The 22,479-nt window shown below is 53.7% G+C and overlaps 3 protein-coding genes across 13 annotated transcripts in view; 1 reads left to right on the forward strand and 2 right to left on the reverse strand.

Annotated features, from left to right (window-relative positions):
• SGF29 (SAGA complex associated factor 29) overlaps window positions 1-14,994 on the forward strand; it is a 31,520-nt gene extending 16,526 nt beyond the window's left edge. For both annotated transcript variants that reach the window (XM_053212956.1, XM_053212955.1), the window contains 9 exons: window positions 4,033-4,121; window positions 6,520-6,595; window positions 7,291-7,363; window positions 12,253-12,317; window positions 13,224-13,353; window positions 13,428-13,574; window positions 13,788-13,823; window positions 13,915-14,077; window positions 14,789-14,994. In XM_053212956.1, coding sequence (XP_053068931.1) covers window positions 4,047-4,121; window positions 6,520-6,595; window positions 7,291-7,363; window positions 12,253-12,317; window positions 13,224-13,353; window positions 13,428-13,574; window positions 13,788-13,823; window positions 13,915-14,077; window positions 14,789-14,905 — 882 coding nt within the window. In that variant the 5' untranslated portion in view covers window positions 4,033-4,046 and the 3' untranslated portion in view covers window positions 14,906-14,994. The remainder of the gene's footprint in view (window positions 1-4,032; window positions 4,122-6,519; window positions 6,596-7,290; window positions 7,364-12,252; window positions 12,318-13,223; window positions 13,354-13,427; window positions 13,575-13,787; window positions 13,824-13,914; window positions 14,078-14,788) is intronic.
• A 162-nt stretch (window positions 14,995-15,156) lies between these two features.
• LOC106966152 (sulfotransferase 1A1) lies at window positions 15,157-18,522 on the reverse strand. 7 transcript variants are annotated; one of them, XM_027053121.2, is made up of 8 exons: window positions 18,222-18,522; window positions 17,309-17,484; window positions 17,077-17,202; window positions 16,888-16,985; window positions 16,340-16,466; window positions 16,148-16,242; window positions 15,486-15,666; window positions 15,157-15,355 (listed from the first exon to the last, which is right to left on the reverse strand). In XM_027053121.2, exons 2-8 carry the CDS (start codon window positions 17,454-17,456, stop codon window positions 15,243-15,245), a joined length of 888 nt encoding a protein of 295 aa, XP_026908922.1. In that variant the 5' UTR covers window positions 17,457-17,484; window positions 18,222-18,522; the 3' UTR covers window positions 15,157-15,242. The 7 variants fall into 7 exon arrangements, with proteins under 7 accessions (XP_026908922.1, XP_026908921.1, XP_026908919.1 ...); XM_027053120.2 differs by having other exon boundaries at window positions 18,217-18,522; XM_027053118.2 differs by having other exon boundaries at window positions 17,309-17,492; window positions 18,222-18,521.
• A 202-nt stretch (window positions 18,523-18,724) lies between these two features.
• On the reverse strand, window positions 18,725-22,245 carry SLX1A (SLX1 homolog A, structure-specific endonuclease subunit). 4 transcript variants are annotated; one of them, XM_027053122.2, is made up of 7 exons: window positions 22,046-22,245; window positions 21,437-21,488; window positions 20,992-21,330; window positions 19,827-19,954; window positions 19,577-19,664; window positions 19,431-19,492; window positions 18,725-19,021 (listed from the first exon to the last, which is right to left on the reverse strand). In XM_027053122.2, the coding sequence occupies exons 1-6, from the start codon at window positions 22,231-22,233 to the stop codon at window positions 19,463-19,465; spliced, it is 825 nt and encodes a 274-aa protein (XP_026908923.1). In that variant the 5' UTR covers window positions 22,234-22,245; the 3' UTR covers window positions 18,725-19,021; window positions 19,431-19,462. The 4 variants fall into 4 exon arrangements, 3 of the variants coding, with proteins under 3 accessions (XP_026908923.1, XP_026908924.1, XP_053068932.1); XR_008294485.1 differs by lacking the exon at window positions 18,725-19,021 and having other exon boundaries at window positions 19,382-19,492; window positions 19,577-19,727; XM_027053123.2 differs by lacking the exon at window positions 18,725-19,021 and having other exon boundaries at window positions 19,382-19,492.
• Between the last annotated feature and the right edge of the window lie 234 nt (window positions 22,246-22,479).

The raw sequence follows: 22,479 nt of genomic DNA on the forward strand, positions 1-22,479 counted from the left end.
TTGACCTTCCCCATCGACTGTTTGGTGTTCTTGGTCCTGCTCTCAGGGTAAAGGTACCTTAGATATCTCATGCGTAATTCAATGTGAAATGGCTGCCCCTTCTAAACAAAGGCCAGGACCTCCACCCCATCCATTACTGCTAGATCCAGAGGCTTACGAAGGGTATCATTATTGGTCACCAAGCCTACCGACTCCCCCAAAATGGAAAGAGGCAGCCTCAATGGTTGCGGCATTTCAGTCCATCTCCCCGCACCTACTGCAGGTTAGGGTGCAATAGGGGAAGTGGAGGGAGGCCCACGTCCCTCCTCAAGTAGTACAGGGGTGTCAGAGCAGTCAGGGGAGGGTGCTTCCTGCCGCCCTGAACCCCAGGAAGCTTCAGCAGTGTTCCTGATAGGATGCCATTCAGAAGCCGAGGGAGATTTTGGTCAAGGACTCTTAATGTAACTATGGATGGGATCAGCTTCTTCAGTCCCAGAGGATTCCCCGTCTCCTAACACAATGGAGTTAATTTGGATTTAAAGAAAAAGTGCCGAACCCTACTCCCCACCCCAAAGAATAAATACTGCCCCCTAATTAACACTGCCAATAAAAGATAGAAACCCAAGTGCCAGGGCGTGCAGCTCACTCTGTCGAGCTTGCCTGCTCTCACATCTCGAGAGTGTCTTTTTCACTTTAATAACCTTTCCCTCCCCACTTCTTTTACTCATCTGCTGTGCTGCATGTCTGTCCTGAGCTCCTTCCTGAGACAAGACCAAGAACCTCCAGCATCCGCTTTAGGTCTGGCTGGGTCAAGGCTCCAGGGATCGGGGTCTCCCCAGTTCACACGGCAACACCTTTGGCAGCCATGAAGGGACAGGGTAACAACAGGTCGAGTGACCGTCTTCATCGGTGAGGTTCTCACCTTCCTTGTGCTGGACAGTTGCTTAGTCACTCTTTGTTCTGCTCTCTCTCTCTGATCTCCCTGGGGAAAGGCCTCAAAAGGAAACAAAAAATTCCAGTATGCCAGATTATATCTCAGTACAGAGGAGACTTCTGTCTCTCCCAAGGACACGCATGTTGATTGAAAGGAAGGATGGGCAGGGGTTCCCTCTTGGGGGGCACGCTAGGCCAAAGAGGGCAGCAGGTTGGGGATGCCCACCTGCATCAGGGATGATAGTGTGATGGTTCCAGCGAGATGTCCCAGGGCCCAGACTCTCCATGGTGGCGCTCTTGGGGTTCAGCAGGGACGCCTCTAGCCCAGGAGACTGTCAACTTTCTTTCCTCTAAATCCTTGATCCCATCCCACCCCGCCTTGAGATGCATCTTGAGAAACTAGAACCAGTTTGACCCTGGCACCTTGTATGCTTCCTTCCCACGTCAGCTTCTTTGTAACATTGTCGGCCTCAGTATAAACTAAAGGATGGGGAAGTCTGACAAGAAAAATAGACCGAAATCCCATATGGTCAGGCTTTTACGGATCTGTACCCAAACCCTGATCTGTCCGTGCTCTTTTAGGGGCCCTGAGAGCACCCACCTCCTCCACTCCTCAATCCACCATCAGCTCACCTGCCTTAGGCCTTGTACTTCTGTTAATCCGCCACAAGCCTGTGTTCTGTCCTGTGTGCCCACCCACCTTGTCTCTTTGTAAACAGGTTGCTGCCAGGATCCTGTACAGCCCCCCCCCTCCCCTTTTTCCTGAGTTACTCGTCTCCTCTTTGCTGCTGCTTTTGTGTGTCAGATCTGAAATCTGTCTCGAGAGACCTGGATGAATGTCGCCTGATCCTTGTACGTGGAGGCGTCTCCCTCCTTCGTCTCCAGGTTAATGGCTGTGATAAACAGAGCCAATTGTCTGTTATAGGTCTTCCTCAGGATGAGGACTTTAAGGAATATTCCCAAGCAGCTTTTGAAACTCCTTTTGTTTATGGGGCGCCTGGGTGGCGCAGTCAGTTAAGCGTCCGACTTCAGCCAGGTCACGATCTCGCGGTCCGTGAGTTCGAGCCCCGCGTTGGGCTCTGGGCTGATGGCTCGGAGTCTGGAGCCTGTTTCTGATTCTGTGTCTCCCTCTCTCTCTGCCCCTCCCCCGTTCATGCTGTCTCTCTCTGTCCCCAAAATAAATGTTGAAAAAAAAATTAAAAAAAAAAAAAAAGAAACTCCTTTTGTTTCAAGGGGGTTCCCTGTATTGTCTGGCCAGACTAGACTGTCTTTTTTCACATTTCGTTGGGGGAAAGAAAATGTTCATCTGTTCTTCTGTCTGGTGACCGGGAGTCTCTTTCTTCTGTTTGGGCTTTTATCGCCTCCAGCCTTGCAGGCAGCACCTCGCCTCTTCTGCCTCCTCCTCCCTCTCCTCCTGTTTCTGCACCACCCTCCACCCTAGGCAAGGCTTACCTAACAGGCTCCTGCACCCTCCTCAGTGCCTGTGGCACCAGTGGTTTCTGGTCCTACTCTCAGTGTCAAGGAGCGGAGAGCACTCCAAGCTGTTGGGCCACCTCCTTATGAGGTTCAAACTGAAACACCTCCCAGGTCAGCAAGAAGGGGCCTAACGGTTCCCTTGGACTTAAACCACCCCTCAGATTTCCCCACAGGTACCCCAAGTAACATGGACAGTGCCGAGCAGATTGATTGACTTTTAGTGGGCACAGGTGCAACATATTTTGATGTAAAGTCAATTTAAGTTTGTTTATTGTTTTTAAGTTTGTTTATTTTGAGAGAGAGAGAGGATCCCAAGCAGGCTCTGTGCTGTCAGCACAGAGCCTGAGGTGGGGCTCGATCTCATGAACTGTCTCATAAAGCTTTCATGGGTAATGGTTACGAACAAGTAGGTAGGTTGAATAAATGAAAAGGTTTCTAGGTAAAACTTTTAATGGCTTTCAAGATCTTTTGTAGCATGAATTTTTTTTTATGTTTATTTATTTTTGAGAGAGAGAGTACCGATGCAAGCAGGGGAGGAGCAGAGAGAGAGGGAGTCAGAGAATCCAAAGCAGGTTCCAGGCTCTAAGCTGTCAGCCCCAGTGTGGGGCTCAAACTCATAAACCATGAGATCCTGACCTGAGCCAAAGTTGGATGCTTAACCGGTTGAGCCACCCAGGTGCCCCAGTAACCTGAAAGTTTTAAAGTTTTGCTAAGTTAAATGATAAATTGGATTGAATTCATTGGATATCCATAACCTTTCTAAATAAGGTAAAATACCTAAAGCATTGTTTTCTGAACATAGGTTTGTGTTTTTGGCTTCTTATTGTGGAGAAACTGACAGGGTTGCTTTCCTCATCATTTCCATCAGCCTTAATTATGTTTAATAGAATTTTAACTTAGAAACCTTAGTTTCCAGTGAACATGAAGTAGTAACCAATTGTGAACTGTCTGCTACACCAGAATTCTTTAGATTGGCAAATTTATGAATATAGTTCATAATTTCTAAAAACATGTTTTCCCATAGCACAATCTTTCAACAAAGCATGCTTAACAAGAGACTCAACTCTGTATGTAGGAAAGTGGGAAATGTGTTAGGAAGATACAAGAAATGAGAATACATTTTGTTGAGAGGAAAAATAAAGTAATTTTGTCCTAAAATGAGACTATTTAGAGAGAGAAGGCTTAGGACAAAGCCTGAGTGAAAAAGAAAGTTGTAGAAGGTTTGTCAAGGCAAATCTTTGAAAAGAACTTTGTATGTAATCATGACTAAGATTGAAATGATCTCTTATTGTCAGCTTGGTTAGTTAAATATGGAGTTTTATAGTGATCTATGATCCTGTTTAGGCATGTACCATGAAACTTCCCAAGATTCAAACTCTAAATAAAGTCTTTTTGACTGATTAGGCTGGTTTATTTGGTATGGTAAGCTACTTGGGAAGTTGTATCACAGAGATGATGATAAAGGTTATGTTGTTTGGGTAAATGCTGTAACTGTTCTAGAAATTATATGAAATTCCTGTAGTTTTAGTATGTTCTGGTGCAAGGTCATCATTTGACATTCTGAGCTTCAACATACCTTTTGGAGGACACGATGAACCCGTAACAACCACTAACAGGGTTCTCTCCTATTCCTCTCCACCCCAGGCACCCCGTATGCAATGGCCCTGGTGTCTGCTGATTCCCGCATTGCAGAACTTCTCACGGAGCTCCATCAGCTGATCAAACAAACCCAGGTAAAAAGCTGCAGCCCTTGGCTCCTGGAGGGCAGCATGTGAGTGGCAGGGGCAGGGGCGGGGGGTGGGGGGTGGGGGGTGGGGAGGGTTGTGTTCAGAGAGATTGGACGTGCAGGAGCCCAGGTGATGTGAAGAATGCGTTTTAAGAACGAGAATGTGGGGGTATTACTACCCTTCCTGCTGGATTTTCTATCAGGGGCAGGATTTTGTGATTCTTTCTGTTTAATGACGGCTATATTGAGATCTGGTTCACTAGTTCCAAGTGTCCGATTCCAGTGGTTTTGGTGTATTTACAGAGTTGTGCAACCATCACCACGATCAATTTCAGAATGTTGACATCATCTGACAAAAATGCCCTGTACCCATTATGGCCATTCCTCTTTTCCCTCCACCCTCTTATCTCAGCTGAACACAGATACTCTTACTGGGCAGGATATTCCAGGAATGCAGGCAGAGGTTCTCTCCCAGGAGCTGGTCAAGGGCCAAAACTTTTTTGGAATGTGCAGGATCTGAAAACACAGGCCTGTTGAGTTCAACTTTTCCGGCACAGCCCCCCGTCCCCAGCCCTTGGCCTAGGCTCCCTTAGAGCGAAATGATATTGGAGCATCTACATTTAATACAGCATTTCTACATCAGCTATAGCAGCAGTGTCAACACGAGTATGCCTGACATTTGGAGGAGCCGGTGTGGGGTCGGGATAGACTTCAAGAAACAGCCTGTCCTATTGAGCCATTACATACATTTTCATATTTTTATACTAATTTGGTTACCCATTTCACCCCTTCATCCACTCCTGTTTGTGCCTTATAATACGTTTGTGTTGAACTGTTCCTTTGGGCACTGGTACCAGAATTATCATATGACTTCTTTACGTAAGGCAGTTGAGTTTTACTGGCGATACCAGGGTGGTACACTGTTGAACTATGGTCATGGTAGCATTCAGTTTCATTATAGAACAAGTTAGTAAGAATTATAGACTTATTTCTTATGCCTTCCCACCGGAATTGGCCTTGCCCACTTACTAGATATCGTACTTAACTAGATATTGTCCTGCACAATAAAAGTATATTTTACAATATTTGCTTTATTACGGTTGGCCACGATTCAGTTATTTCTAGGTTCTGGTGACAAAGCCAGTCACCCTGTTGCAGCTCACAGGCTTGTAAAGAGACTGGTTTTCATTGTGTGCCCTTGTACAGCGGGGCTCACCTCCTCCCTATGGGAAGGACCTAAGCGATACTCAAAGTAACAGCCCTACCTCTGCCAGCTGTACCTCAGGATGTCTTATTTTGATCTGTTCTTGGATCAAGGTAGTCATGGTGCATCAATATAAATTATAAAAGCCCTGTACAGGTGCCCTAGAAGGGCCGCCACAGGTTTAGAAACCCGTGCTTCCCCTAGGTGTGTCCTTGGAACTCAGTGGCTAGAATGGAGGGCCATTGCCCCATGGCTGCGCAGCCCCCGTCTAGATTAAAATAGCCAAGAGGCCCTGAGGGGCAGGATGGCAAACCTTTCCCAACAACACATGGGTCTGTGAATTATCCAGCACTATCTGTTGGATTGACCTGGCCCAATACACTAACTCCTCCTCATCTTTCCAGGTGGACACACACTCCTTGTCTTCCTCCTACCAGAGAACTCACCTTAGTCTGTTCATTTTACTAATCAGTCTTCCTCTGAATGCCACTTCTCCTTAAAAGTGTATTCAATTGTCCCATAAGGTGCACACTAGCACCCGTCTCCCCTAAAACCCTTTCTGTCTGTGGGCCAGTGTACTTTCTCCAGCACGTATTTTGTTGCCATTGTTGTGTACTGGCCTGGGTGCAGTGAGGAGACCTATTTCGTACTCCAAAATGCTGGGTGCCCTATACTGGATGTATGGTGGCCACACGTAGATGTATTTTAGCCTGAATGTATCAAATGGCCTCTCCAAACCTTCTTCACCTCAGGGCGAGAAGGTTCCCCAGGGGAATTTGGACCCACCATGTGATGCCTGCTGCTTTAATCCTATCAGAAAGCCATTTTTTTCCATTTAAAAAGATATCTTTTCATTCACAAAAATAAGAGTGGTGTGTGTTTGTGCACGGCCTATTGGATGTGCCGCTGCTATACTTTGGTCCATTATAATCAGGGTCCTCTCCAAGCATTCGGTCATCCAGGTTTATAGTTACACAGGGACCCATCTCCTGGGAGCCATGCACCACACAGTCATGTGGCCCAGAAGGGAGCGGTTCCCGGAAATTCCTTCCCAAATGAAGTCTTTTGTAGTGGGATGTAACCTGAAAAGTAAGGGTCAGGAGATGCCGGTATAAATATTTCTGGGGCCTCTGGCCTGGGATGCGGGGTGCCACAGCAGGATAAAGGGCCGCCCTCATGCCTGTTGACCTCACCCTTGCAGGAAGAGCGTTCACGGAGCGAACACAACTTAGTGAACATCCAGAAGACCCATGAGCGGATGCAGACAGAGAACAAGAGTAAGTAGCTGGGCTCACAAGAGAAAGGGATGTGGGCCGAGACAGGGAACCTGACTGTTACTAGTGTCGGACAGGATTTGGACAGGATTTTTGCATGTACCTACACAACCCGAAATGAACCGCTCCTTAGCCAGAGGGACAGTTTTCCCTTAGGCTGTGTGATATATGGTGACCCAGGAAACAGATAGCAGATGACTTAGCACTAAGGAGCCTTAAAATCCCCCAATTCTAGGGACTGGGACGTCAGTGAAATGAGGCTGCATCCAGGGGAACCCCTTTGGGCACACAAGCATCCCCAGTAGGCTGGTGTTTTCTAGAGAGAGCTTCCCTCCCGTGCACTGCACATGTCCCAGCGGCCCTCATGCTCAGCCTTCTGGGTTGGTGCTTTCCAACCCTGAGCAGCTTTGAGAGTTGTTGTCTGTCTTCCTCTGTGCTGACACGTATTTTCTGTCATGCGATGGCAGAGATTAGAAAGTCCTCTCCTGACATGTAATGATGTGATCTGTACCATATGAAAATGTGAACTCATCGAACATGGGCATCTGCCTCAGAGAGCACTTCTGACCCAATAAAGCTCACACCCTGGCCCGTGGCTTCTGTAAGCCTCCGGAAGTCTGATTTGGGTGTACTGGAAGCAGGGCCACGTGACCACCAGCTGCCCCTTGCCCACGCCTCTTTCTGTGTTCACTTTGCAGTCTCTCCCTATTACCGGACAAAGCTGCGTGGGCTCTATACAACCGCCAAGGCCGATGCGGAGGCGGAGTGCAAGTGAGTACTGTCCCACCGCCCTGCCCTCATCTCCCCTTCCCCGCCCGTGTGCTGGGCTCCAGAAGCCTACAAACCACAGCCCCAGCTGCCTTTCCTGCCATGGATAAGCAGATTCCCACTCCCCAGGCTGTCCCTGGGGGCTTGCCTTCCCTAGAACCCACTTTTGGACCTCTCTCTCCCGATAGCCCTGCTGTTTTATAGATGGCAGTGAGGTGGGGACCAGACCCCAGCACTGCCATTTACCAGCCACAGTGACCTTTTGAAAAGGCCCTTCGGATAATAACCATCTACAGAATTGTCAGCATATGAGACGGTTGTATATATAGTGCCTCAGACCAGTGTTTTTCAAACTTCTGATCATTACCTGTGGTAGGAAATACATTTTCTGTTGTGGCTTAATAATAATAATATTAAATACATAATCATCATGTTAATAATATTAATAAAGACTCCTATTGGCCTTACTGTGCCAGGCATTATTCCAAGTACTTTATGTATTTATCTCAATGCTCAGAGCCACCATTTTACAGATGAGGAAACTAAGACACAAGGGGTTCCATAATCTGCTAAAAGACATACAACTAGTAAGTGGGGGAGCCCAACTTTAGACCCAAAGTCCATATTCTTGGATACCATGCTAGAATGGTTTAATGATTGTCTTTTCACATTTATTTTATATGCACATATATCATAGAATTGGAACAAGAAATAGTTTGTACTGTTACTATGTCTTTGTGTGTGTGTGTGTGTGTGTGTGTTTTGTTTTGTTTTGTTTTGTTTTGTTTTGTTTTGTTTTAAGTAATCTCTACACCCACTGTGTGGGGCTCAAGCTCATGACCCAGAGATCGAGAGTTGCATGCTCTTACGGCTGAGCCAGCCAGGTATCCTCTGTTCTGTTTTTTTTAAATGCTGGTTGTTACCCAGGAAATTAATTTCACAACTCACTAATGAGTTATGGGCTCCGTTTAAATACTGGCCTGCACATGTGGTGATGGCCAGCACCCTAAACATTTCTAGTGGTTCCAGATCTTCGTCTCCTCCCGTCAGGCTCTTCATGAGCACACTGCCTTGTGCTCATGGTCCCAGATTTTCGTCGCCTGCTGTCATCTTTGTTTTACAAACCTTTGCTGGCACCTGTGTCTGGTGCTGGCCATCCACATATAGAGACATGAGGATAGCAAAGACCCTGCCTTCAAGGGCAAACGGTCCGGAAAGGAGAGGCACCCTAAGAAAAGAGTTACAGGACAGTGTGGTTGATGGGCCAGCAGAGGTGGGCTCACTGTGCCTGCAGGCCTGGGATGGCCGCGGGGAGGAGGAGAGACTTGAAGTAGGGGTCAGCAGGTGGACACGGCAGAGGGGACAGTGTGTGGAGGCTGTGGAAGAGTGCCCTCTGGACATGCGCACTGGGGGACTGAGAACCAGTCCTGTGTGGCTGGGAAGGGCAAGGCAGCATGTGGAGGGCTTCCAGGAACTGGGTTTTATCCTGGAGGCCACAGGGAGCCAGTGAGGATGTAAAAGGAGAGAAACCTCTGGCTGCTGTGTGGACGGTAGACTGGGTGAGATTCAGAGCCAGTGAGGAGATCAGGCAAGAGGTGGTGATGGGATTGAGCCAAGACAGTGGCTGTGGGGATGGAGAAGCAAGAGTGGGTTCAAGGGCAGATTCTGAAATAAAATTAGGGGAATCAGGGGCGCCTGGGTGGCTCAGTCGGTTGGGCGTCCGACTTCAACTCAGGTCATGATCTCACGGTTTCTGGGTTCAAGTCCTGTGTCGGGCTCTGTGCTGACAGCTCACGGCCTGGAGCCTGCTTCGGATTCTGTGTCTCCCTCTCTCTCTGCACCTCCCCTGCTCATGCTCTGTCTCTCTGTGTGTCAAAAATAAATAAAAACATTTTTAAAAAATTAAAAAAAATAAAATTGGAATCATTTGGGACTGGGGAAGGTGAAGATCCCAGGGTTTTTTTTAGCTTAGAGGCACCAGCTGGGCTCCCTGTGCTGGTCTGGGGAGGAGAACAAAGGGTGGGGCTGACTTAGCAGGGGGGAGGCACCGGCCAGGGGGAGGCACGGAGCATTCTGACCGCCAGCCGGCCTTCCAGCCCACCCTTCCCCACCGCCTCTTCTCCCTGATGTGCAAGTTTGTCATCTGGCCCTAGTCAGGCCCTTTCCCGCTCACCTGCACTGGAGTTGGGCTGACAAGAGTTAGAGGGACACGCACATTAGAGAGTAAAAGGCAAACGGCCCTTCCAAGCTTAACTGCTGGGAAAGTGACTGCTTCAGAAACCAGTCTGGTGTGGGCTCCTCTCTCCCATCGACGCACTGGGAGTTAAACACTTAGAAGCTTATTTCCTAATTTCAGGCCCAGCCTCTTGCAGTTCTGCCACTTTACTTTTCAGACTGTCAAACGTTCATACATTTATTCACTAGACTCTGAGTCCTTGTCAGCACCGGGTGCCGTGCTGGGCCCGGGAGCCCATGAGGGGGCGAAGTGCCACCCTGCCTATGGGGGGCTCCGCGTCTGGGAGTCTGGGTGGGGAACACATGTCACGGTGTGTTCCCGCGACACTCTCCTCCACCCATACATCTCCAAGCAGATTAATTAAAGCCCTCAGGAAACTGAAGAGGCGCCAAGAGCCAGCGTCAGGAGTTAGTCCCGTGACACGCCGCTGGCTGACTCCTTAACATGCTGCTGCTCTTTCCTCCACATGCTCTTTCCTGCCCCCCGGCTGGGTTTCATCCTCCTGCTTGCAGAAAATGGAAAAGTGCCCGTGTCTTCATTTAACAATTTCTTTTTTTTTTTTTCTTTTTTTTTTTTCAAAGGGCTTGAGGTTGCACACTGGCTGCAGAGGTCAGAGGGCAACAAGATCAAAGATTTCACTTTCCAGAAATAGGCAGCCATTCCCAGGCAGGAACAAATTATTTTCTAGCCTTAGTGCAAAAGGCCTTCCGCAAGAGTGGGAGGGATGGGTTCCTCAGTGATACTTTGGCCACAGACAGTGGCTTCCAACCACCCCGAGTTCCGGCTGGGGAAGATGGTTTTAGCCCTGGCTCGGCTGGCGCAGGCAGAGGTGTAGGTTAGCTTCCCAAGGGCCTGAACGACTCCCAGGCTAACATGGCAGGTCCCCAGAGGAGAGAATGACTTGTGGTCTGAAGACGGTCCTTCCGCACCAGGTGCGGGGCCCTGGACAGCTGACCGTTGGCTGCGGGCGCTTGCGGCATAGATGTTGTTCCAGGCTGCAGACCAGAGGTGGCGCTCTAGTCTTGACCTGTTCCATAGGAAGGAGGTCTCGTCCACTTTTTTCCAGGGTTATGGCCGTTTTCCATTGTGTAGTTAGTCTCTTATGGGAGATCATCGAGATTATGTAAATATTCCAGGTCAAGCTGTCTCTTAGCTTTGGCATCTGTTTATGGCTCTTGTTCACAACAATTGGGATTCTTTTTCTTAAAGCTCCCCAGGGGATTCTGATGTGGTTGAGACCCACTCCATTAATGTCTCACAGAGTACAGTTTAGGACATACTGCATAGAGCTGTGTTCTTCAGACAGGCCCAGCAGCAATGGTCAGACTCCCAGGTTCCCTTTGGCCTCCTGGCTTTTACTCCCTCCTGTCCTGGTGCCTGACTGCCCTGTGTCCCAGTGCTCCCGGCCTGCAGTGGCCCTGGCTGAGCCCTCCCTGTGTCCTGTGCCTGCCGCGCTGAACTGTGATGCTGCAGGCATATCAGGTGACATGTCCACCCCTCCCTGCTTTGGACTGCCCCACTCCATCTGCCTGACAAGCTCCACGAGAGCCTGGGACCCAGCAGGACACAGCTGCGAGGCTGTATCGTGCTGTGTTCTTACTTGTCTCCCTCCTGCTAAATGAAGGCCTTCAGAACTACAGGGGCATTTACTAAAGGTTTACTAGAGGAATAGCTATGGGAGAGGAGAATAAATGACCCAAAATGGAGTCTGTGCTGCTTAGTCCTATTGAAATACTTTTTGGGGAAGAGTCCTCAAGATCTAGGATAAAGAAATCTTCCTCCAGCGAGAAGTGTGTCCAGTCGGCTGGATTGCCTGGGCCCCAACCACTCTGGAACCCCGTAAGTTAACTCCAGAGGTTTACTGGGGCTGTGGCCTTTTGGAGACAGATTCCTTCTACCCATACCCCTGCTCTGAGCTGAGAGGACTGCCCACGATCCTCTGGAGTGTCTCCTTTTACACGTCCCAGCGTGGGCAGACCCTGAGCCTTAACTTCCACCGCGAGTCTCCAGACTGTTCAAAGCAGCCAGACGTGTAACATGCTTTCTTCCGGCCCTGTCAGATGCAGTTCTCTCTGCTTTGCTTGCCTCTCTGCGATTCTCTTGGATTCTTTGGCCTGCTTCCTCCCACTACCTTACCAGTTCTTTTATGCTTTTAAAATGAAAAAAACACGGGTGCCTGGCTGGCTCAGTCAGTGGAACGTGTGACTCTTGATCTTGGGATTGGAGGTTGGACCCCCCACCCACGTTGGGTGTAGAGATTACTTAAAATTAAAATAAATAAACAAACCAAATAAATAGGGGCGCCTGGGTGGCTCAGTCGGTGAAGCGTCCGTCTTTGGCTCAGGTCCATGATCTCACAGTTCCTGAGTTCGAGCCCCGCGTCGGGCTCTGTGCTGACAGCTCGGAGCCTGGAGCCTGCTTGTGATTCTGTGTCTCCCTCTCTCTCTGCCCCTCCCCCACTCTCACTCTGTCTCCTCTCCTCTCCTCCGTCTCTCTCTGTCAAAAATAAACATTAAGAAATAAATAAATAAGCACTTAGGGTTTATAGTTTTTGGCAGTAGGGTTGATTGAGTTACCCAGCCTGCTGTAAGCAGAGACGGAAGTCTGTGCTTTGTGCTTCATCCTGACGCCTTCTCTCCCTTCTCCCCACCCTCAGTATCCTCCGGAAAGCTCTAGATAAGATAGCAGAAATCAAGTCTCTGTTGGAGGAAAGGCGGATCGGTGAGTCGGAGATGCGTCTTGACCAGGCTGAGTGAGGCTTCTGAGAGCAGCAGCCACGGCTCCCTGCAGCCTCAGCCCTGTGTGCTCGTTCCATGGACTTCCGATGGGGGGAGCGCATCTGTGCAGCCCGGGTCTGGGAGGGAATGGAGACGCTCCCCTGCTCAGAGGCAGGGGCTCCCCAGCGTCCCTGTGCAGACCTGGAAGGTTTCATCCCCCCACCCATGCTCGCTTCCTCTTGGGCCTGGGCAGGTGCCTCCTGCCCGCTACCTCCACTCGCACTTCTTTCTGTCGTAAACCCTGGCTGCTCTGTGAGGGCCGTTCTAGGATGGAGTTTACACAGGTGCTGGCTTCCAGATCCCTTCAGGCCGCCCCGGCCCTCCCACCTCTCTTACCGTAACATTCAGTGAGCCCACAGCGGGCAGTCGCCTTCCCCGTCAAACGTGTCACACCGCCAGCGGGGTCTGTGTGAGGTTGACTGGGTGTGTGGCGCCATGCCTGAGGAGGTCAAGGGTCTGACTAAGGAACCTAAAGTTCTTTTACCTTTATGTGGAATAACAGCACATTCTAATAGTAGAAAAGCACACCTAATTGTACACACAGCTCTGTGAAATTTTCACTGACTGAACATCTGATGTGACCAGCATCTCAGAAGCCCCCCTTTTTGCCCTCTTTCGTCCTTCACACCAAGGGACCCCCCTGACCCGGCATCTCACCGGTCCGTGAGAGTAGTCCGCAAGTGTTTCTCCGCGGGCATCTGGCGGAAGGGGCCGGGATCCCATCTGGGCCCTTGCTGCTAACTCGGGAGCTGGGGTTCCAGGCCGAGCTCCACTGGCAGCTCAGTGCACGGGTGGGCCTGGGGGAGGCGCCCTGACCCCGGTGCCTCAGGGGCTCGCTTCCTTCCCACAGCGGCCAAGATTGCGGGCCTGTACAATGACTCGGAGCCCCCTCGGAAGACCATGCGCAGGGGGGTGCTGATGACCCTGCTGCAGCAGTCGGCCATGACCCTGCCCCTGTGGATCGGGAAGCCTGGTGACAAGTGAGGGCAGGCCCCGGGGTGGAGGGAGCTGATAAGTGGGAGGGGCTGGACCTAACACCTTGTCCCACCCTCAGGCCCCCGCCCCTCTGTGGGGCCATTCCAGCCTCTGGCGACTACGTGGCCAAACCTGGAGACAAGGTGGCTGCCCGGGTAAAGGCTGTGGATGGGGACGAGCAGTGGATCCTGGCCGAGGTCGTCAGCTACAGCCATGCCACCAACAAGTGAGTCGACACCCATGCCTCCGTCTGGGCTCCCGTTACACCTGTGCGGCTGCCCCTCCCCCACGTGCAGGATGGGAGAAGGGCTTCCCTCGGGGTGCCTGTGGGGACTGGGACGGTGTGTGGAGCAGGCTCCTTGGGCCCTTCCCTGCCCCGCTCGTGGCTCCCCGACTTGGCGCACCTCCCTGCATCCACCGTTTTCCTTTTGTTCGCCAGGTATGAGGTAGATGACATCGACGAAGAAGGCAAAGAGTGAGTGTGCTGGTCAGGGCGGGACCATGGAAGCTGCTGGGAAGGAGCCCCCGCCTGGCCGCGGGTTGACCTAAGCCCCCCAATCCCCCAGGAGACATACCCTGAGCCGGCGGCGCATCATCCCACTGCCCCAGTGGAAGGCCAACCCCGAGACGGACCCTGAAGCCTTATTTCAGAAGGAGCAGCTCGTACTGGCCCTGTATCCCCAGACCACCTGCTTCTACCGTGCCCTGATCCACACGCCCCCACAACGGGTAAGCAGCCCCCACGGGAGAGACCGCACAGGACACGACGACTGGGCTGACCCCATGAGTCATGGGGTCACTGTCTACCTCCCTCCCCTCCTGACCACCTCCTCCAGCCTCTCTGAGCTAGGAGGGTCCCGTGCGTTGCCCTGTCTCCTGCTCACACTTCCCCGCAGCTGCCCTCCGGCCCTGCCCCCTACGGCAGTGCCAGCCAACCCCTCTCCCACCTTCAGAGTCCCAGCAGGCCCTGAGTGGAATGTGACCCACGAGTCCCCTAGTCTCACCTCACCTGCGCATTTCGACAGGCAGCCCTGAGATGGGAAGGCCCGTGCCGGGGCCCTTTCTCCGTCCCCAGCTGCGCTCCCTCATGCTGGTCACCCTTCACCTCATGGTGGGGGAAAGGCCCTTCTCCCCTCTTCCTCCAGGATTCCTGCCTGCTGCCCTCTGGGTTTTTCTGGATCCCCTTAACAGAGGGTCCTCAAAAGGCACCAGATCCTCTATGTAGGATCTCCCCATATAGACAGTAAGTCTCCCTCCTGCTTGCTCTTTGTTGCTGAGAAAAGAACTCCGTCCTAGCAGGGATTAGGTTCAAACATCTAGACTTTTTGAGCAAGGTTGGGGACAGGAGAGGCTGGGAGCCCCAGAGGTTCTGCTCATTCTCGGCACAGGGCCTCGTCTGGGGGTCTCCGACCAGCCCCTCCTGTCTGCCCCCTACTGCAGCCCCAGGATGACTATTCAGTCCTGTTTGAAGACACCTCCTATGCGGATGGTTACTCCCCTCCCCTCAATGTGGCCCAGAGGTACGTGGTGGCTTGTAAGGAGCCCAAGAAAAAGTGAAGTGGGCTGGCAGACTCCAAATCTCCTGCCATCCTCACAGGGGAGTGCAACAGAAGATTTTGTGATCAAATAAATATTGTTCCCCTTTGCCCATGTCTCCTTGGCTTTGCTTTTCCAGGCCCTTCTCCCCCTCCTCCTGACAGGACAAGTTGGGGAATTGGAGGCCGCGGAGGAGATGGCCGCATCTGGTCCCAGCAGGCATTTAGTTTCAGTTGAGGTTTGCTCTTTGCTCGCATTAGAGACTCAGGGTGTTAACACAAACAGAATTTTATTCTCGACCCCGGGGTCAGGCTGGGTCACAGCAGCGGGGCCGCGGGCGTGCCTCGGGGAGCACCACTCACAGGTGCGTGCGGAAGCGGAGGCTGCAGCCCGCCATCTTCTCTGCATAGTGGACGTCAAAGCGCTCGTTCTGGGCCACGGTGAAGGTGGTCTTCCAGTCCCCCGCGACGCCTGTGGGCACGAGGAAGAAGGGCAGCGTGGCTGTGCGTCCTGGCGGCAGAGGCAGCCCCGGGTGGCTCGGGCAGCTCTCGCTCTGCTTCCACGCTTGCCTCCCCGCCTGGCCAGCCGCCCGGGCGCTCACCTTTCCTCATGAAGGCCGAAACGCTGTGATCCATGATGTCAGGGGGTATGGTGGTGTAGTTAGCCATGGGGTTCTTCTTCATCTCCTTGAAAGACGTTTGCTGGGTGATGAGATCCACGGTCTCCTCTGGCAGGGTGCGCCCCACAAACTCCAGGATCTTCTGAATTTCCCTTTTAGGGTTCTGGAGCAGCAGAGGGGCTCTTCAGTAGAGGTTGGGATCGCTCATTGAGCAAACAAAAGGGGGCCTCCCAACCCCTTGGGGGACCTGGCCGCTTCCGCTTCCGGCCCTCCCAGCCCCAGCTCCTTGGGCCTGCCTTCCCTGGAGGCACATTAACTGCCACCGCCCTCTGACCCTGTAACAAGCTCTGCCTGGGTCCCAACGGGTGAGGGCAGGGACAGTCGTCTCTCAGAACTCTGGCCCCAGGGAGAACAGCAGCAGCAAATGGCCAGTGGGTGGCGAGGTGTCGCTCCGGTCTGAGACGAGCCCTACAGTGTTGCCCCCCGGGTGGCACCGCAGCTCCATGTCCCGGGCGGGAAGGCAGGCTGGGGGGGTCCCGGGGACTGACGTGGGGGCTGCCATGGGGAAGGTGGCTGAGAGGGCCTCGGCAGGTCCCTGTGGGCTTCTTGGCTCTCTGGAGAGAAGTGGCAGCAGGTGACCTCACCTCTTTCATGTCCTCATAGAAGAGGTAGAGAACAGGGTGGGTATGACTCAGCTCCCACCACTCCCGCACGTGCTGATACCAGGACCCGTAGGACACTGGGGAAAGGGCAGGGGCAGGGACACAGAGCTGGCATTAGTTTTGACTGACCGCTGCTCAGCTCCACCCCACTCCTTCCTCCAGATTGAGCCCCACCTTCTCCGGCCATGAACTTCTCCAGGAAGCTGTCCCAGGTGTCAGGGTCAGGGTGCACCTTGGCCATGCGGTAGAAGTGGTAATAGGAGACAGCCACATCCTTTGCGTTGCGGGCAACATAGACCACCTGGAGGGGCAGACGACCCCCCCCCACACACACACACCCACGCATCATCACCACACAGCGAGCCAGGCACTGGATGTTCCACCTTTCACAGCATCCCTGTGAGGGAAGTTATCCCTGGTCTGACCAGAGGGGAAACTGGCTTAGAGGCTGACTTGTTTGTGTCCCCGGAACCCTATTTGATGCTAATCTAATCCCCTCAGTGCCGCCACACCCAGATTTGGAACCAGGCGTGCCCCACTGTCACCAGCCCCCTCCTCTGCGGGCCTGGGGAGGCCTGCAGAGAAGACTGCCTTTCACAGCTCTGCACAGAGGAGGCTCACTTTCACCGACTTCTACCACAGGATGGGGCAGACAGCCTCCCCCCTTAAGATGAGACCTTCCTGTCAGGACCAAAACTGGGATGGCTTCCTCTGCCACTCACCTTGACCTTCTGATCCAGCAGGGTCTGAGGGAGCAGGGCCAGGGGCAAGTGCGTCTTGATGATTCGTGGGGCAGGTGTGTCTTTCAGAACCTCCATACCTGTGCCGTGGGCAGGGAAAGGTCTGCCGAGCTAGAGCCCAGTCCTGCCTCCTCCCTCCCTTCCACGTGGCCCTAGAGCCCTACTGCACACCTGTGGGAATCCCTGGAGCCTTGAACTCAAGGAAGGGTACCCGGATAAAGACGGGGGCCCTGCGACACTTCTCCAGATCGCCACCTTGGTAGATCATGTCCAGGATCTCGCTCACCCAGGTGGTGCCTGGAGAGCAGAGAAAGAGGCGGCAGACAGGGCTGCGGGTGGCCCCCTGCTGGCCCAACGCAGGACTTGTGGCCCAGGAGAGGGGTGGGTGGCCCTCATCACTTACCAGATTTGGGGTAGGTGCTGATAAGCAGGTCATCGGACTGGGCCTGGAAGTTCTGCAGTGGCCCCAGTGCCTCGGCAAAGTACTTGATGAGAGGGATCCCCTTCACGTACTGCAGTGGTGGGCGTGAGGTGTCCGGGACCAGCTCCATGCCGCTGCGTCAGGGGCCAGAGTGCAGCCTACTTCCCTTAACATCACAACATGCCATCTACTGAAACCTTTGCTTTAAGATAAGGGACTGAAGGCTGGGTGACTTGCCCCCACTCACAAGGCTAGCGAGGGGCCGGGGCTGGGGTCCAAAGCCACACGTAACCTGCAGAGGGTCACAACGCCGGCTGCACCTTCACCTGAAGGGCCTGAAAAATCCCAGAGCTTGGGGCCACACCCCAAACCAGTTAAATCACTCTGGGGGCCCAATCCCAGTTTTTGGGAAGCTCTCCAGACTCCAGTGTGCACTTGAGAAAACTACTCTAGAGGCTGCCTGTCCTAAGTCCCCGCCTGTTTTCTTTTTCATACTACTACCTGCTTCAGCCCCTGGCCTACTGCACTGGCCTCCTCGCCGTGTCATCCCCTGGAGCTTCTTGGGCCCCTCACATGTGGAAACATCCCAAAGGCCAGCCTGTGACCCCACTTGTCCCACCACACTCCATCTTGGCTCAGAGATAAACACAGCCAGCTGAGCAACTGAGCTTCTTTTAGGGGCTAAAGTCTGAGATGTAGATGAGCAAAAGAGAGGAGTCACGGAAGGGGGTTTCGTACCGGGTTGCGGTTGGCAGACTGCTTTCCCGAGGGAAAGCACAAGGATACCATGCCATCAGAGGCAGCAGCAGAGAGAGAGGATCTGGAGAGAGAGGAGCTAGCGACGCCAAGTAAGGGAGGTCTGGCCCAGCCCAGCCCACCCCAGCACTCACCGCACCTCTCTGGATCTTGGCCTTGTGGCTCCTTTGTGCTGTGGCTTACTGGGTGCAGTTGTGGGGAGTACAGAACTGCTTTCTGAGCTGAAGCGTTTCTAAGTCCAAAGTGGGAGGTCTCTGGAGCTAGCACTGGGATCTGGCCGTCCTCCAGGAAGGAAAGGGTGGAGTTTAGAGTGGGAGGGCCCCCCTGTGCTCCCCTCCTCAGCACCTTAGCCAGAGCCAAGCTTAGACTGACCCGAAAATCCAAGATACGGGTTTAGCATGCAGAAAATAAGAGTGAATCTTGACAACAGGGCCCAGTAAGCTTTCATTTTTGTCTTTTGGGGGTTTTTTCAAGCTGTAATCCTGGCTCCTGACCTGCCTTCCAAACTCCACCCCTGCAGGGCGGGCCAACCAACAGCTTTTTCTAATGGATCCAGCCAGTTGAGAGGGGGTAGGGTGGAGAGGAAAAATGGGACACTCCCGTGAGCAGGGTCACTCACCTTCCTGGCTGGCTCCAGGCCAGTCTTGGAGATGCCAAAGGTTCAGGCCGGGGGTGGCGCACAGGCCCCCAGCAGTCCAGGGATTCTAAAAACTGTTACTCTTGACCTCTGACAGCAAGGCCAGTACAGAGCAATGTGGGTGGGCAGCATGACAGAGTCTGGGGTGGAGCAGAAAAGGGAGGAAGAATGCCGAGTCTAATAACCCTGGGAGTGAGTCCAGCTTCATGATTCCCAAGGGATTTCATGGAGATTCATTCATGGTTGGTAAAAGAACCATGGCCCCCAGAAGGTGCTTTTCTCTCACTGGGTCTGAAGGGGCTCTGCAGACAGAGACAAGAAGGAGTTGGGGCTTAGAGAGCCACGGGGCCCCATGGGGGTAGAGTATCCCCCTCCCCCTTCCACCGCACTCTTGGCCTCTGTCCTTCCTATTTGTATTAAAGTCCAGAGTCAAGCTGGGCACTGGATTTGGATGGGCTCTGAGTCAAGAGCGTGTCCCCCAAGCAAAGCACTGTGTGATGTCAGAAGCGTGCTAGGGACACCTGAGGCACCCGGGCCTCCAGAAAGAGGAGAGGCTCATCCACACAGGCCAGCAGCCTCTCCCTGCCTCTGCTCTTCTCTTCAGGCCCCAGTGACTGGCAGGGCCTCTGCCTCCAGCCCCCAGCAAACAACAGGAAGTTCCGTTAACTCAAGACTCTTTATTGTGCTCAAGTAAAAACCGCCCAGACCCACAGGAGTGGCACAAACAAGCAGTGGGCGGAGGATCAGGTCTCCAGCATGTCTGTCCAGTGTTCCTGTGGAAACAAGAGGACCGGTCAAAGGCAGCCTGGGGGGGTGGGGCGGGGGAGGGGGAGGCTGGGGCCAAAGCCACCTCTCACCTCTTCTAATTCCAAGTTCTCTTCTTCCTCCTCGGTGCCCATCTGGCACAGCCAGATCAGGTCTCCCCACAGCAGTGAGTTCTTACAGCTACCAAGGGGTGCAGTTGGTAGGAGACACAGTCAGGATCACAAGCCTCTTCCAGGCTAGGCCCTGAGTGCCAAGATAAGGACTCGGCTGCCCTGGGCCTGGACTTGGACAACCGACACCATCTTCCCAAAGGCCAGGCTGGGGCAGGGGTGGTGGACTCACCCAGGGCATTGACCCTCTAGGGGCAGAAGCTGCCCTGGCTCCTTCTCCAGGAACTCCTCTGCAAGGCAGATCACGTGGGCCCTGAGGCGGCAGCCAGGGTGGGGGCAGCACAGGGGGCCCTCTTCATCCTGTCAGAGGTGGTAGGCAGGGAAGAGAGAAAAGCGGGAGGAATGATGTAGCTAAACACTCAGAATTTCTATGGACCAGATACTGTTCCAGGGGCTTTGCATCAAACAATCCTGTGAGGCACATACTACTGCTATTTGCATTTTATAGATGAAACTGAAGCACGGAGAGGTTACAGCACTTGCCCACAGAGACCAAGCTAATCAGTTTCCTCTCAGCATGAGCAGTGGTTATATATATTTTAAATTTTTTTAATGTTTATTTATTATTGAGAGACAGACACAGAGCATGAGCAGGGGAGGGGCTGACAGATGGAGAGACACAGAATCCGAAGCAGGCTCCAGGCTCCGAGCTGTCAGCACAGAGCCCAACGCCAGGTTGGAACTCACAAACCGCGAGATCATGACCTGAGCTGAATTCGGACGCCTGATTGACTGAGCCACCCGGCCGCCCCATGGGCAGTGATTATATAAACAGCACGGCCACTGCAGCCACACCTATAGTTCTTCCAGCTAACGACCTCAGGCAGGTCACTTAATCTCTGAATGGCAGGTACTCAATTTACATTTCCTGAGAGCTCCGAAGAAGTCAGGCCCATCCTTTCAGTTAATCTGTTAAATATGTATTGTCTGTTTTCCCGGACCCTTTTCTACAGCAGTGAACAAGACCTGGCCTTGTATGGGAGGTGAATAAAACACCTAGCATGTTAAACAATAAGTGTTTAGGTTAAAAAAAAAAAAAAAAGGCAAGGAAGTGTACAAGAAAGAATTGCAGTTTTAGATGGAGAGCCGAGGAAGACTTCATGGAGAAAGGGAAGGTGGCACTTTATAAAGACCGAAAGTCTAGGGAAGAGCCTTACAGTCAAAGGGGAAAGGCACAGGCCCTGAGCAGGAGGGTACTGATTCTGAGGAATGGCAGCAAGTAGGCTCATCCCCATTTGAGAAACGAGGGCAAAAGGTGTCAGTGGGCTGCCCGGTCCCTCAATAAACAGCTGGATCCCAAGTCGTCTGAACCCTGAAGGCCAGGTGGAGCCGCTCACCTGGAAGGAGCGCGCGCACAGGGCGCAGCAGGCCTCGGCATCTTGGTCAGGCTCGGACTCCAGGTCAGCTAAGGGTCCGGCGCGGCGCTTCGGGGCCGCGGCGCGGGGCGGCGGAGGCCCAAAGGTCAGCGGCATGTGCGGCGGTGGCGGTGGGCAGAGGTCACATCGGAAGTCGGCGCGCAGCCAGCGCACGGTGAGCGGGAGGCGCACCCAAGGCGGCACGCGCAGCATGTGCGCCAGCACGCGCAGGTGGAAAGCGAAGGCGGCCTCGCTGCGCAGGCGCGGGCCCACGTGAGCCAGGCGGCGGGAGGCTTGCGGGTGCTGCCAGGCCCACTCGAACTGCGGGCGGAGAGTAGGGGCTTCAGGGACGCCCCAGGAAGGGGGCCGCCAGGGGAAGGCCCGAAGCCCCAGCCCATTCTCCCACCGTCCCCGTCTCCTTTCTTACCCGAAGGGCGGCCACGGCGGAAGGGAAGCCGTGCACGATAAGCACCATCGCCCTGGGGAAAAGAACGAGGGCGCGGCCTGTGAGCCCCCCGCCTCACCCCGCGTCAAGCTGAACCCCCTCGCCATGATTCACCCCCAGTCCTACCTGAGAGTGAAGTCCTCATGACAGGCTTCAAGCCTAGTCCGCGAGGCCCCGCCCCCTTCGCGAAGGTGCATCCTCTCCCACCTGCCAACCTCAGGCCCCGCCTCCAGCACAGGCCTCGCCTCCTGCCCTCCCCCTGTCCTCTCCCTTGCAGACTCTCTCTGATACAACCCCAGCCTTGTTCATCAGCCGCTGTCACCGGACCAACCCTAGATCCTCAGTCCCCTTCTCACTCAATCCCTGCCTCTTAGTCCCACAGCCGAGTTTCACAGGGCCCCGCCTCCCCACCGTGCTCCTCCACCCTTGGTGCCATTGCACCAGGAACTCGCATCCCGGCCCTGCTCTCAGCCACCGCACCGGCTCCGCCCACTGTCACTGGCTTGGCCCCGCCCCTCTCGGCAGGCCTCTCCTCAGAGCCTCGCCTCTCCCTGGAAGCCCTGCTCCAGACAGCAATCCACTCCCTCTTACCAGGGCCCGCGCCCGCTGGTCCGCCAGGCCCCTCCTTTCTTGCGGCCCCCGTTGTGCTGCTGGACCCTACGAGTAGGGTTGACGGTGAACCCCACGTAGACGCGACCCCGGTGCCGAGGGTTCAGGCAGTAGAGCAGATAGACGCCGAAGAAGCGCCCGGGCCTCGCCGCGTCCCCCCCAGGGCCCATCGGGACTTGTGGGTTGATTGCTGTAGCCTATGACCTTAGGGAGGACTGAGTTGCCAGGGCCGCAAGATGCCTGTCTCGGAAAAAGCGTTTGGAGGCGATCCCGAGATACCCTAGAGGCCACGGCAATGCAGATTCGCGCACCCTCTCCTGACTGACTGGTGCTAGGGTGTCCAAACCGGCCCACGGGACCCGGGCTGCTGTGCAGGCGGCGGGCACTTATTAGCGCCCGATTCGGTCCTTGGGCTG

The sequence above is a fragment of the Acinonyx jubatus genome, chromosome E3 (assembly GCF_027475565.1).
Source record: "Acinonyx jubatus isolate Ajub_Pintada_27869175 chromosome E3, VMU_Ajub_asm_v1.0, whole genome shotgun sequence".
Classification (NCBI taxonomy): Eukaryota; Metazoa; Chordata; class Mammalia; order Carnivora; family Felidae; genus Acinonyx; species Acinonyx jubatus.